The 15,851-nt window shown below is 34.5% G+C and overlaps 1 protein-coding gene across 8 annotated transcripts in view; it reads right to left on the minus strand.

Annotated features, from left to right (window-relative positions):
- FRYL (FRY like transcription coactivator) overlaps nucleotides 1-15,851 on the minus strand; it is a 182,491-nt gene that overhangs the window by 48,324 nt on the left and 118,316 nt on the right. For all 8 annotated transcript variants that reach the window (XM_072620713.1, XM_072620714.1, XM_072620712.1 and 5 more), the window contains 7 exons: nucleotides 14,374-14,524; nucleotides 13,242-13,345; nucleotides 9,398-9,583; nucleotides 7,245-7,446; nucleotides 5,005-5,126; nucleotides 1,273-1,463; nucleotides 501-595 (listed from right to left, as the gene is read on the minus strand). In XM_072620713.1, the coding sequence (XP_072476814.1) occupies nucleotides 501-595; nucleotides 1,273-1,463; nucleotides 5,005-5,126; nucleotides 7,245-7,446; nucleotides 9,398-9,583; nucleotides 13,242-13,345; nucleotides 14,374-14,524 (1,051 nt within the window). The remainder of the gene's footprint in view (nucleotides 1-500; nucleotides 596-1,272; nucleotides 1,464-5,004; nucleotides 5,127-7,244; nucleotides 7,447-9,397; nucleotides 9,584-13,241; nucleotides 13,346-14,373; nucleotides 14,525-15,851) is intronic.

Below are 15,851 nucleotides of genomic sequence, written 5' to 3' on the forward strand. Positions count from 1 at the left end.
TTTTTTCTTAATCCAAATTAGTCTTTCAGTTAGTGTAGGGGATTATTGCTATTACTATATACTATAAAAATCTTTGTTTACAAAGATCTATTTCCAGACAAAAAATTTCATTTATAAAATCACATTTCAGAAGTACTATATTAAAGGTCTACACAGAATTATTCTATTCAAACTTAGAAATGAACAATGTTATTATAAAGAGAAAAATGTAAAAGAAAATCAGTAATTGAAAACTGTCCTTTGATTTCCTAATTTTTTCATGTGACTAATTCTACTATTAAATGAATCATAAAAACATCCTTTTATCTCTTGTAGACACATATACAAGCATATTATACAAGCAATACATATTAAATTAGAGATTGAGAATTTTAAAAAAATAATTTATATCAAGTATTAAACAAAAATACAATTAATTATTGTGTAATATTTCTCAAATAATAAAAATGAAGTATGTTAATGATTTTTATATACAAAATTATTGGTTGACAAATTCTTACTGAGAAAGGGCAGAAAGAAGATCATAATGCTTCATGGTTTCTGCCAACGTATCAACTGAAGACTCCAAAGTGAGAAGGAGTTCTATCACAAAACCCTATAAAAGAATATAATTTTGAATATATTATGCTATAAAAGAAGTAATCACAATGAAATATTAAGACAGAAAAGTAGAAACTTTATAAAGTAGTGAAAATTTAGTGTCAAAAATGATTTCAATTTTTGTGAATGTAATGATCTTTACAGATATAAAAATTTATCAAACTGATGGCATAAACTGACTTTAAAAGCAAGGTAATAAAAGTGTCATTTTAATTGTATGCATACCAATTTCCCCACTATGCAATTGCTTCCTCAGCTCAGATTTTTCCAATTATCAGAATATATTTATATCCATAAATTTAAAGAATTTTTTTAATAATAAATAATTTAATAAGAAAATCTATAAATTTAAAGAAAAATTCTTACCTCCCCATAACCACTTTACCCTGTAATTTTTTTCAGTATATTAAATAAAATCAATAAAATCTTCAGAAAGCTTTCCTGACTCAAAGAGAGGAGAAAGGATGAGAATTTCTATGTATATAATCCCTTCACCACTTAACGGTGTATAACATTCTTGATTTCTTGCTGTTATGCTAATATACTGTATCTAGAATTTTAAAAGTACAATGTGTTTTTTCTGCATTTGATATCCCAGTTTTACAAACTCACTATAATATATTAATTCCTGATAGCTACTCTATAACACTGATTAAACTGAAATACATTTACCTGGGCATCTTCTCCTGCATCACCTACAGTTTCTACAAGTCTAGAAAGAACATCTGAAAGTGTATTTGCAGAAAGTGGCTGCTTCAGGGCTCTGAAAATCTGAAAAGACCTCCCAGCATAGTGTCGAGAAGAACAAGAAAGTGCTGTTTGCAAAGCAACTTCGCTAAGATGATGCTCCAATTGAAATCTTGCTGTGAAAATAAATGAAACAAATTGTTTTTTTAAAAACTGTTAGTTTAAAATCACAAAGTATTTGTCCTCTTATTTTTCTATCATAAATTCTCCCAATTATCTTAATTTCCAGAGCAATAAACCTTCAGGTATTAAAACAACTTAATCCATGATTTTTTTTTTTTTGTAAGTTGAAGCATACTATTTTCACTTTTATTTTTTAATAGTTCTTCTTAAAAAATTTATTTTCAGTTTTCAACATTCACTTTCCCAAAACTGTAAATTTCAAATTTTCTCCCCGTTCTTCCCCCTCCCCCCACCCCAGGACAGTGTGTAATCTGATTACCCTTTCCTCCAATCTGTCCTTCCTATCACCCTCTCTCTTATCCCCTTCCTTTCTATTTTCCTGTAGGTCAAGACAGATTTCTATAGCCCATTGCCTATACATCTTATTTCCTAGTTTCATATAAAAACAAACCCTTACATTCATTTTTAGAGCTCTGAGTTCCACATTCTCTCCCCTCACTCCCCATCCACTCTCACTGAGAAGGCAAGCAATTCTATATGTTATACATACGTAGTTATGCAAAACACTTCCATAACAGTTCTATTGTGAAAGACTAACTATATTTCCGTCTATCCTGTCCTGCCCTCCATTTATTCTATTCTCTCCTTTGACCTGTCCCTCTACCAAAGCTGTTTGATTCCCATTACCTCTTCTGCTGTCTCTTCTATTATCCCTCCTGCTTTCCTGTAGGGTAAGATAAACTTCCATACCTAATTGAGTGTGTGTGTTATTCCCTCCTGAAGCAAAATCCAATGAAAGGAAGACTAATTTATTACCCCTCATTTTCCCCTTCTTCATCTCCATTGTAAAAGCTCTTTCTTGCCTCTTTTATGTGAGATGATTTACTACATTCTACCTCTCCTTTTCTCTTTCTCCTAGTATATTCTTTTCAATGCTTAATTTTCTTTTTAAGATATCATCCTTTCATATTCAGCTCACCCTGTGCCTTCTCTCTCTCCATACATATACATACACACACATTCCCTCCTACTATCCCAGTACTGAGAAAGGTCTCATGAGTTACAACTATCATCTTTTCATGTAGGAATGTAAATTGTCCAACTTTAATAAGTCCCCTATGGTTTCTCTTTCCTGTTTCTCTTTTCATGCTTCTCTTGATTCTTGTATTTGAAAGTCAAATTTTCTATTCAGCTCTGGTCTTTTCAACAAGAATGCTTGTAAGTCCTCTATTTCACTAAAGTTACATTTTTTTCCCCCTGAAGTATGATACTCAATTTTGCTGGGTAGGTGACTCTTGGTTTTAATCTTATCTCCTTTGACCTCTGGAATACCATATTCTAAGTCTATGATCTCTTAGTGTAGAAGTTACTAAATCTTGTGTTATCCTGATTGTGTTTCCATAATACTTGAATTGTTTCTTTCTGGCTGCTTGTAATATTTTCTCCTTGTCCTGGAAACTCTGAAACTTGGCTACAATATTCTTAGGAGTTTTCCTTTTGGTATCTCTTTCAGGAGGTGATCAGTGGATTCTTTCCATTTCTGTTTTAGCCTCTGGTTCTGGAATATCTGGGCAGTATTCCTTGATAATTTCTTGAAAGATGATGTCGAGGCTCTTTTTTGATCATGGCTTTCAGGTAGTCCAGTAATTTTTAAATTATCTGTCCTGGATCTATTTTCCAGGTCAATTGTTTATCCAATGAGATACTTCACATTGTCTTCTATTTTTTCATTCTTTTAGTTTTTGTTTTATAATTTCTTGATTTCTCATAAAGTCATTAGCTTCCATTTGTTCCATTCTAATTTTTAAGGAATTATTTTCTTCAGTGAGCTTTTGAATCTCTTTTTCCATCTGGTCAATTCTGCTTTCTAAGGCATTATTTTCCTCATTATCTTTTTGGATCTCTTTTACCATTTGGGCTAGTTTATTTTTATAGCTGTTATTTTCTTCAGCATTTTTTGGGGGTCTCCTTTAGCAAACTGCTGACTTGTTTTTCATGATTTTCTTGCATCACTCTCATTTCTCTTCCCAATTTTTCCTCTACTTCTCTTACTTGATTTTCAAAATCTTTTGAGTTCTTCCATGGCCTGAGACCATTGCATATTTTTCTTGGAGGCTTTGGATGCAGGAGCTTTACCTTTGTTGTCTTCTTCTGAGTGTGTGTTTTGATCTTCCTCATCACTAATGACGTAAGAAAATACTTCTTCACTGAGAAAGTAAGAATCTATACACTGTTCCTTTTCCCCCTATTTGCTCATTTTCCCAGTCAATTACTTGATTTTTGAGCTCTTTGTTGAGCGTAGGGCTCCAGAAACAGCCTCTGCTTTAGCAGTGGCTGTGGCTGCCTTAGGGCTAGTGCTGGGGCTGGGGCCAGACCACACTCCCCCTCAGCCAGGTGAGAGACCCTTCCCACTTACCTTCATAAACCAAGATTTTTTAAAAAGCATTTTATGATAAAAGTAAAACACTAGGAAATTATGAACCTTGATCAAGTTCATTGCATCACACTCATGTGTGTATGTCTAACACAATTCTTTCATGATACGCAGTAATGAAAATTACCTATGGATACTGGTATGTTAATTTGACAAATTTTATGTAATCATCATACACAAATCAAAGAAGACAAGTCTTGAATTTTAAGTATGTATTTCCTTTGTTTTGAAAGGGTACTTCAATATTTTATTTATTTTTAAGACAATAAATATTGTACATTGAAATCTATTACTGCTACTAGGTAGAAATTTTTTTTAAAAGAAAACTATTTTTGATACATACCTCAGTTATGTCTTAATTTCAAATAACCAAAACATAAGTTATCCTTTGACACAGTACTACCACTAATAGGCATATACCCCAAGGAAGTCAAAGACAGAGGGAACAGTCTCACATATGCAAAAAAAATTTGTAACAGCCCTTTTTAATTTACTAAGAACTGGAAGGAATGTGACTGCCCAATGATTAGAGAATGACTGAACTATAGCATGTGAACATAATGGAATATTATTAAGAAATGCAATGAACCATTAAAAATAATGGGAAGAATTCAGAGAAATTTGGGGAAACATGTAAACTGATATAAAGAAAAGTAAGTAGAACCAAGAAAATAATTTACATGATGACAACAACAACAATGCAAAGGAAAACATTAAAAGATTTAAGAATTCTGATCAAGGCAGTGCAGGGACCTATCATGACTATCATCAATAGGGAACTATTGATAAATCATGCCCCTTACCTTTAGGAAGAAAGGTAGTAAACTACGGGTGTGGAATAAGGCATACATTTTCAGATATGGGAAATGTGTTGATCTGTTGCTTTACTATATTTTTTTTTAAAAGAAAGGATTGATGGTGATGGGGCATAACAGAGAGGTGACACTAATGTTAAAAGATAAAATGCTAAAATTTAAGTAGGTGGGTATGGTTTTTCTTTTTTCTTTTTCAAATCAAGTAGGTCACCAGTAATCCTAATTTTCAAAACAAGTTCATAATTTAAAAAGCAGAAATTTTATAAAATATTTTCTGAACAGTACCTGAGCTTGCCTGTTTAAACACAGACACCACATGTTTTAGAAAAACAGTCAACTGCTCAGCACTCTTAATACTGGGGTTCTTGGCAGAAACATCCTCATGGTTCCAAAGAGGCCCTCTTTTTCTGTAAATAAAACATAAAATAAATTCCTGTGTTCCTAACATCACAGATCCTAAAGTAGTGATTATGAAGCATATTTACCTATTTTCTTTTGACCTGAGAAAGGCAATTTTATTGAATCCAGTGTGATTTTAGTACAATTGTGGGAGTCAGAGATGGGGAGAGTGTGATACCCTAGCAGTCTATGACAACTGGGGGAAGAGTTCATTTCACAAACTAGGTTGTCACTGACCTTCTCTCTGTTCCTTCCACATGACACTCCATCTAGCATCTCTGTATCTTTGTAGTAGATGTCCCCTATGCTGAGACACCATCCTCCTCACATTTACCTCACAGAGTCCTTCTCTTCCTTTAAGATACAGCTCAGTACCCTTTGACCCAGCAATATCGCTACTAGGACTATATCCCCAAGAGATCATAAAAATGGGAAAGGGTCCCACATGTACAAAAATATTTATAGCAGCACTCTATGTAGTTGCCAAAAACTGGAAGTCAAGGGGATGTCCATCAATTGGGGAATGGCTGAATAAATTATGGTATATGAATGTAATGGAGTACTATTGTGCCATAAGAAATGATGAACAAGAAGACTTCAGAGAGGCCTGGAAGGACTTATATGACCTGATGCTGAGTGAAAGGAGCAGAACCAGGAGAACTTTATGCACAGCAACAACCACAGTGTGTGAGAGTTTTTTCTGGTAGACTTAGATTTTTGTAATAACACAAGAACTTCTTACCAAAAAAAAAAAAAAAATCCCAATGGAGGATCTCAAGGCAAAATGCCTGCCACACTCAGAGAGAGAAATATGGAAGTCACTCACATATTGTAGCAGATCATGTTTGTGTATGTGTATGTGTTTGTGTATCATGTTCTGATTTGTTATACGATTTCTTTCATTTATCTTAGTCTGACTACATAGCATGACTATAGTGAAAATATACTCAATAGGAAAGTATATGTAGAATCTATACAGAATTGTATGCAGTCGTGGGGAGGGAGGGGGGTAGTGGGGAGTAGGTGGGGAGGGATAAAATTGCAACTGTATGGCAGTGATTGTTAAACATTACAAAATAAAAAAAAAAAAAAAAAGAGATAGGTTCAGTCAAAAAAAAAAAAAAAGATACAGCTCAGACACCATTAGCCGCATGAAGGCTTTTCTGATGACAAACTCTTAGAGTCGTCCCTCCCAAACTACCCTGAATTTAACTATACACTTTGTATTGATACAAACAATATGGGCTTAATTTATTATCTTGTCCCATCTCTTATTTTGCTGTATTGAACTATCATTTATCTTACATTCAATGTTAAGAAAAAATTTGTCTACTGAAACCAAATTATGTTTCCTTTAATCAAATAATAAAAACTATAAAATCCAACCATTTCCTTTTTCCCCTTATTTACCAAGAAACCTGGATCTAAATTAAGTGTGTAATTGCAATAACTAATTCATGCCATACATGATAATATGTATTCTGTCCTATTTAATTTTGATTCTGACATTAAACAGGGGAAAATGAATTAATGTCTTTGTACCTCAGTTTCCTCATGCATCAAAAGGACATGATAAAATTGCACTACTAAGTAAATCTTATAGGTTGATTGTGAAGCAAGTGTCTTTTAAATTGTAAAATACTAGATGAATGTGAGCTACACTGCTACTTTTAACTTTCCTTTTCTGTGTGTTGAATTTTTTAAGTAACCTCAAATCCTTTTAGTGAGGTAAAAATGGTAAGTAAACAAATACTCTATATTGTTAGTTAATGAAGTTTTTATTTCTCTGACTAGACTATAAATTCCTTTACAGTCTAGGATCAAACTTACATATTATAGCAGATACTGAAAATGTTTGCTTAGTAACTAATGATATGGTTACTGAAAAAGGAATTTTCAACATCTATTTTACTCATTCCTCTAATTTGGGGGGAGGGGCAGCTCATATGCTAAAGTAGTATTGTAATAGATCTGTAGGTCACATCGTCTACTTTTAGAAATGAGAGTAATACATACATACCTGTGTACTTCAAATAAACATCAATTAGCAAACACCAACTGGGGGTCAAAATGTTAGAGCTATTTAACAAACACATTTCTGTAACGGTAAGAATGGCAAATATTACCTTGAGGTAATGAACTCCATGAGCGTTTTTACTTTTTCATCCTGCTCTACTGAAATGTCTGCCTCGTTTAGGAGGGTGGTGTGCAGCTGTGAAATGGCCGAGCTGTTATTTCCTAGGCTGATGCTAGAAGAGGTAGAACTTGAGCTAAGCCCTGAGTCTGTCATGGGGGAGGGCTGGTAATCAGGTATAAAATCATTAACACCTGTGAAAAGAAAGAACCTCATCAGGAACAACAGAGAGACCCTTCTCATGCTTAAAGGACTCAGAACTGTTAGCTTCTAACTGCACAATAGGGATATACTCAAAGATCAATCTGTTTTAGCTGATGCTGGGGGTGATATTTGCACCACATTCATTAAATCAAAATAAGTTCCGAATAACACTATCTCCACTTAGAATGAAAAACGGAACAGTAACAGGGTGTTACTGCCACCTGCTGGGAAATGTTGACACGGCCAACTCCCCAGAACTCTAGCAAGTTTACCAGATAGTTCTTAAACATACCTCAGATAGAATAGTTTTATTATAATAGTGATATGTTGTGCTATTTTTGTTTAAACACAAATCCATAGTTATTAGAAACAAAATTTTCTTTGCTGTAAAGCTACAATTTCATAAGAACTTCTGGGGTAGAAAATTCCCCAACCACTGTAGATCAGCAGCGGGTCTGTAACTTTACAGGGTACCTGGGGGCACTAGGTTTATTCTCTGCCATAGAGGCTGAAAGGATCTACCATGTTTTTGGAATAAAATAACTGTAAGGGATTATTAAATTAATATTTAATCTTATTCACATTTTTTTTTCACAGAGTAGTTCAGCCCAGAGACACGGGACAGAACTGATGAGTTCTTGAAAAACCCTTCTAGCCTGTAACACAGCTGCTGGATGTATTAAATCCTTAACCCCTCTTGGGAAACAACCACAGTAACAATAACAAAACAAATGAACATGTCTGTAACTTAACAGTCTTTTTGTGCCTGTAGACACTGAGGTTTATTTCATACTTCTGGGGGCAAAAGGATCTATCATATTTTGCAATAAAACTTTTAACATAAAATATATTTCCTTCATTTAAGTCCATTAAGGTTTTTAAAGAGCAACAATCAAAACATCAAATTTCTCAATAATTTTAAAAGTGTAACTATCAGTGAACTCTAGAAAGTTTTAATTCCAAAGTTCTGGGTCATTTTTAGGACTTCTATTGCATCATTTTGAGAGTCCTAATGAATGATAAAAGATAATAAAGATATTATGATGATAAAAGATGTTATGAACTCATTAGACATAGTGGAAATAAAACTTTATGAATAAGAACCAGGGGTGAAGTTAATTTTATGTCAAAGTTTCATTATATCAGGTCCTATTAATAATTCAGAATGTATAAATCAGAATAATTCTCAATTAATAAAAGATTTAAAAGAATTTAAGATAATTTAAAAAGTCCAACACAAAAATCAAAGCCACTAGTCCAGTAAAAACTTACAATCAAAGGTTCAAAAATGAAGTATTACTTCAGTGTACTTTTAATTTAAAGGTTAAGGAAGCTTTTTACGTTGATGATGCTATGCAATGATGAGTTGTTATGTTATTATAAGGGGTCATGTTTTCCTTGTGAGACTTCCTTTTACTTCTTAATGCTTATTCCTTATTATTTTACATATATTACATATAATGGTAACATAAAATATTAAGTATTGTGGTGCTTAATCAGAGGCAATGGATAGTGTTGGTCAGACTTCTATTAGGTCTGGCTGTGACACATCTGGCAACATGGCACTGGACAAGTCACTTAACCTCTCAGTGTGTCCCAGGCCCTCTCTGAGATTCTGAGTTTCTGAGCATTTTTGCATTGATAGAGGAAGTTTCTCACCTGAAGTTAGTTTCAAACTACGACCTAGAAATCCTAGGTCCACGCAAAAAATGTACTTATTTATAACAAAACTAATTTGCTTTAACAGTATTTGAGATTCCAGTTTTTCAGTGTCAACTTTGCTTTCCTTACTCTAAAATTTCAAATTCATGGGGTTTTCCTGAACTTTCAAATTCTGAAAGGAAGTGAGGGGAAGGAGGGTGAGGATCATGAGAAAAGAAAAAGTGAAATCACCCCAGACCATGCCCACCATGCTTCTGAATTAAGTACAACTTCAATTACCTGTGAAAGTATAGTCTAAATGTGCAGGGTGTTTGACAGTAAGCACCCTGGGCTCATGAAACTCCTTATTCCTGAGAAGGACTGAAGCAACAGTTCGGACGTTACTGGTGGATCCCATTACTATCAATAAATGCAAAAGCAGGCGTTTGCAATGCTCATATACCTCAGGGTGGCAGTGGTCAAACCCTAGAGAGGAAAGCGGACATAATGATCAACCAAGAAAACATCCACTGCCTTCACTACCAAGCTCTTGTTATTTGAAATCTCCACAATAAAAACCTTTAAAAGCATTAATGACAAAAATCACAATTCTTTCACCTATTATTTTTCAATGTTTTATTAGTGTTTCATTTGTAATGCCACCTGTAACTGACAGTTAAAAGTCTAACAGCATTTCCTGGTCTCCATTGCATACAAAAAGGCACTAAGTATAGAAAAAATACTTGTACTTTTAAATAGAATTCAGGTAACCTTTTAAAATTCTTTGGCAAGCATAATGTACCTCTTGTAGGAAGATGAAGGACAGCCCTGTAAACAGTGAGAGGTGGTAGAGTGGAAAGCACTTAAATCCAGAAGACTTGGATTTCAGTCCCAGTATTGTCTCTTACTATTTCTGCCACTGCACAAGCCACAGAACTTTCTCAGCTAAATGATTTGGTCTGAAAGGAAGTCAGTAATGGTTTGATGCCAGATCAGAAGTAAGTCCCCAGTAGAGTGTTCTAGGGTACTTGGATCTAGGCTATTTTGCATTTTTAATCAGTGACTGATGAAAGGGCAAAAATAACACATTTATCAAATTCACAGAGAACAAAAAGCTGAGAGTGAAACCTAGCACACTGGATGACAGTGAGAGAGCTAGAAATGAGTCTGAATTTGATAAGATGATTTTTTAAAAAAAAAAAGGTAAAAAGGCTGATACTATGAACAAACTAGGGGAGTAAGGAATAGTTTGTCAGATTTATGGAGAATGGAGAAATTTATGACTAAACAAGAGATAGATAATGTTATGAAGTACAAAATGGATAATTTTGATTACATTAAATTGAAAAGTTTTTGCACAACAAACCCAATGCAACCAAGATTAGGAGGCAAGCAGAAAACTGGGAAAGAATTTTTGCAACTAGTGTCTGTGATAAAGGCCTCATTTCTAAAATATATAGAGAACTGAGTCAAATGTACAAGAATACAAGTCATTCCCCAATTGATAAATGGTCAGAGGATATGAGCAGGGAATTTTCACAGGAAGAAATTAAAGCTATCTACAATCATATGAAAAAATGCTCTAAATCACTATTGATTAGAGAGATGCAAATCAAAACAACTCTGAGATACCACATCACACCTATCAGATTGACTAACATGACAAAACAGGAAGATGGTAAAAGTTGGAGAAGATGTGGGAGAGTTGGAACACTAATTCATTGTTAGGGGAGCTGTGAGCTGATCCAACCATTCTGGAGAGCAATTTGGAACTATGCCCAAAGGGCTACAAAAATGTGCATACCCTTTGACCCAGCAATATCTCTTCTAGGACTGTATCCCCAAGAGATCATAAAAATGGCAAAGGGTCCCACCTGTACAAAAATATTTATAGCAGCTCTCTTTGTGGTGGCCAAAAACTGGAAATCAAGGTGATGCCCATTAATTGGGGAATGGCTGAACTAGTTGTGGTGTATGAATGTAATGGAATACTATTGTGCTGTAAGAAATGATGAACAGGAAGACTTCAAAGAGACCTGGAGGGACTTATATGAACTGATGCTGAGTGAAAGGAGCAGAACCAGGAGAACTTTGTACACAGCAACAACCACAGTGTGAGAGGAATTTTTCTGGTAGACTTAGTACTTCATTGAAATGCATGGACTTAAAAAATTTCCAATGGACTTGAGGCAAAACACCTTCCAAATCCAGAGAAAGAACTATGGAACTGGACTGCAGATAGAAACAGACCATTTTCTTTTGGATTATGTTTTGTTTTATGGTTTCTCCCATTCATTTTAATTTTTTTATGCAACATGCATTTAATAGGAATGTACGTGTAGAACCTACATAAGATTTTACACCATCTCAGGGAAGCAGTGTGGAGGGAGTCAGGAATGAGTAAGAGGGAGTGGAAAAAATATCTAAGATATATGGAAGTGATTGTTGAACAATGAAAACAAATAAAATAATTCAATTTAAAAAAAGAAAAAAGATGTAAAGTCTTGGTTTAAAGTTTTATAAGCAATATTTAACTCATGGATTAGGAAAAGCTAAAGAGAACTTATTTCTCAGATGAACAAGACTATTAAAGTACAAATGGAATTGAATGTATGTTAAAAAATATTGTGAAGAAATAGGATTAGAGTGGATTCACAGCAACCTGGGAAGTCTTGTATGAATTGATAAGGAATCAAGCAAACAGAAATAGGAGAGCAGTGTGTGTAAAAACTACAATACTGTAAAGGGAAACTTTGAAAGGCTTGAGAGCTCTGATCAATGCCATAGTTAATAGTTTAGAAAACTTATGATGGCAACATTAAACCCACCTCATAGCAGAGATTAAAGACATTAGTACAGAATGATGCAGACTTTTTAAGATATGTGTGTCTTTGTTTTCCTTGACTAATGTTATTTGTTGTAAGGAGGGGCTGCTATTGGAGATATTAGTCAAGAGGAATTGGTAGGTAGTGATAGTGATGCAAAAAAAGAAAAATGAGTCAATGAAACATTAAAGAATACACAGAAGGAGATACTGAGAAGCGAGATAGCTTTGTAACTATCATGGCGAATTTTAATATATGCTGAAAAAACCCAACCATGTGACAAAAGTTTACAGTTTCATGTATAGTACTCTTTTGTGATCTTTATGTATTAAAATGTTACCATTTATTGATGTTTGCAAGTTTGTAGAAAAGAAAGAAAGAGGGTCACATATTGGAAGTACATTCTATGTGTTTACGTATAAGCATGGAGGCTTATCTGGTTTCACAAGTCCCAAATCTAGTACACTAAGTATTTAATACTAAGTTTTCAGGGAAATAAACTTCATTAAGCAATAAGTATCTTCAAAAGCTTATTCAGGGACAATAAGTTGGAGTGTCCACAGAGTATCAGTGACTCCTTAAGGAGTCACTAAGAGTTTAGAGACTCTTTCAAAATTCTAGAGAGATACTTTGGGACAGTAAGAATGGTGTACTGGATGGTACTGGATGTGTCTCTTTTCCCCTTGAGAATATCAGAACTTTTAAAAGAGAAGTTGGGAATGACCAAAAAGTAATGTGTTCAGATATATTTAAAAATATTTAACAAAAAAAGGGCTATCTTCCCTTAAAAAATAGGTTACAAAAATACTTAGCAGGCAACGATGAAAGAATATATTTCAATGACTATTTCCGGATATTTTGTAATAGAATATATTCTCCAAAAAAGAAAAATTCCAAAGATTTAAAAAAAGAGAATTGAGGAAGGGAATATAAACATTTTAAATTACATTTATTTCATAAAATTGAAACGCTGTATGCCTCATGAAATAGTGACCATTTAGGATCAGATGGTTCTTAAGTTATTCAAAATCTTTTAAGAAATAAAGTTTTCTAAAAAGAAGCTCTGCCTCCAAGAATACCATTTCTTTTAAAAATATTTTCAAGTAAAAAGAGAATGGAAAAATGAAACTGAAGAAAAACAAGACAAATATGCTAGAGTATAATTTTATATAACAGCTAAAACTCAGACAAGTTTATATTTGTTTCATATGACTGTGTATGTATGTATATGTATTGTGTTATTATACATATATGCATACACATATACCCAAATCTCTGTCATCTTATTGTAGAGGAACATAAGCTAAGAAATTTGTTACCTATAAAAATTGCATGGAGAAGAAGGTGTAGATAGCTTCCCCATTCCACCTTCACACTATGATCAATGATGAGGTCAGTCAGAAGGATCACTGCTATGTTACACCTAAGAAAGGCAATGGATACAATTAACACTTTACGGAGCAAAAGCAAAAACTCCATGAGTTTTATGAAGGTATGTAAGACATAACCTCAGTCACAAAATAAATACAAAGCAATACAATTATATCACTAAGTTCCCTAATTCTATCACTTGCTAAAATATTATGACATAAAAGCTACACCAAAATTTTGCTTAAATATAGTAACAAATTTATAGTCAAAATAATAGTACCCCTCTAACAGCAGTTGTTTCTTAGATGTAGAAAATTGTTACCATAAAGTTTAAAAATTGCCTGCCTCAAGTCTCTCCCCACTTCAATCCATACTCCATTAAGCCACCTAAGTGATTTTCCTAAAGCACAGGTCCTATCACATTACTTTACCATGCAATAAATTCCAGTGGCTCCCTCCTGTCTCCAAGATCAAATAGAAAATGCTCTGTTTGGCAATCAAAGCCTATCAAAGCCTTCACTCCCTACTACTTTTCCAGTCTTCTTAAACCTTACTCCCCAATGGGTACTCTTCAACCTATGACACTGGCCCCCTGACTGTTCCATAAACAAGACATTCCATCTTTTGGCTCCAGACCATTTTTCTGACTTCTCCCCATTCCTTGGAATACTTTCCCTTCTCTACTCCCTGGTTTCCTTTAAGTGCAAATTAAAATCCCTTTTTTAAACCTGAAAGTCTTACCTAAACCCTGTCGATTCTATCATCTTCCCTCCACTAATTATTTCCTATTTCTCCTGTACGTAGCTTGCTCTGAACGTCTGTTTGCTTCTCGTTTCCCCGTTGGACTGTAAGCTCCTCGAAGGCAGGGGCTGTCTTCTGCCTCTGTCCCCAGTGCTCAGCACGCTGCCTGGCCCTTAGTAGGAGCTTAGTAAATATTTATTCATTGATTGAGTGATGCATGTCAGTTAAATTACAGTCAGAATCCTATTTTTAGGATCCTAATTTCAAGTTTGATCCATTTTGTATCTTTAGAAAGTTGAAAATTTGTAAGTTCATAAAGAATTACACTCCAAATTTTACCTGTGAAGAGATAACCCAGGTGATGAAGTTTCAGGCAAATAATCCACCAGTGGTGACCAACACCCTCCAGCAGGAGGAAAAGGCAGGGGCTCGCCTTGATTATGTTCCATCACTTTCAGTCGCCAATTAGAGTAAAGTGGCATTGAATCACCTACCAAAATAAAATTACTTTCCTTTTAAATATCATTTGTTTTACATTCACTACAAATTAATCAAAAGAAATAGAAAAGAGCTCCTCACAATTTAAAAATACTTTTGCTGAAAAAGTTAGGCATAAACATGTAATCAAGATGCTAACTTGAGAAGAAAATGTTTATCAGTCTCAAAGGTCAACTAGTTACTCTTATCCATTTTACAGATAAGGAAACTATGAACCACAGACTATCTAAGGTCACAGAGCTGAGATTCAGACCCAGGTCCTCTACAAACAAATGCGTTTTTCTTTCTACTATTATTAACACAGATTTATTAGATTAGGTTCACTCTTTGTACTAAATTATTCAACGAAAAAGCATTTATCAAACATCTCTTAGTTTCAAAGCCCTACCCTGGGTGCTGAGAATTAAAAAGACATAAATTAAACAGTTCGTGTTCTCAAGGAGTTCACATCCTATCTGGGAAACAACAACGCAGACACAAAGTCAGGGATAAGACACTAGCAGCTGAAGGGATCCGGAAATCTCTCATGTAAGATGCTCTTGACCCTGAGCTCTGAGAAGCCAGGGATTCTAAGAGGTAGAAATGATCAAAGGGTGACTTCAAGGCACAGAGAAACCTACACAACAGCATGGACATAAGATGTGTGCATAAGCAAGAAGTCTGGTTTGGATGGAGCTCAGAGGACAAGAAAGGCAGAACGCTGTACTAAACCTGGAAAGGGAGATTGGAGTCAGGTTGTAAAGGTGTTAAAAGTGTAACAGGAATTGCACTTGACCCTAGAGGCAGGTCTGTACTTTAGGAATATAAATTTGGGGGGAAGACACTTGAGGGAATGAGATGAATTTGGAATCTACAGCAATAGTATAAATGACAGGTGATGAAGGCATGAATCATAGTGGTGGCCATGTGAGAGAAGGGGACAAATACAAAAGCATTATGGATGTAGAATTAGTAAACACTTGGCAACTGACTAAACATGTGCGAAGTAAGGAGTCAAATGCATGACACCAAAGTTGGGAACCTGGGTGACTGGAAGGATGGTGGTATCCATAATAGAAACGGGAATTTAAGAAGAAAGGTGTTTTTGAAGGAAAATATAATAAGTTCTCTTTGAGGTATGTTGGGTCTAAGATGGCTATGGGAGATCCAGTTTAAAATATCCAACAAGCAATGGGTGATATGTGATATGACTGGAGTTCATGAAGGAAACAAGAGTGAGAGAGTAAGGGGGCTAGGGTGAGAGAGAGAAAATGTATGTATCTGGGAGTCCTCTATGAAGAGATGAAACTATCATTACATTGGAATGTAATTATGTAATT

Source organism: Notamacropus eugenii, chromosome 6 (assembly GCF_028372415.1).
Source record: "Notamacropus eugenii isolate mMacEug1 chromosome 6, mMacEug1.pri_v2, whole genome shotgun sequence".
NCBI lineage: Eukaryota > Metazoa > Chordata > Mammalia > Diprotodontia > Macropodidae > Notamacropus > Notamacropus eugenii.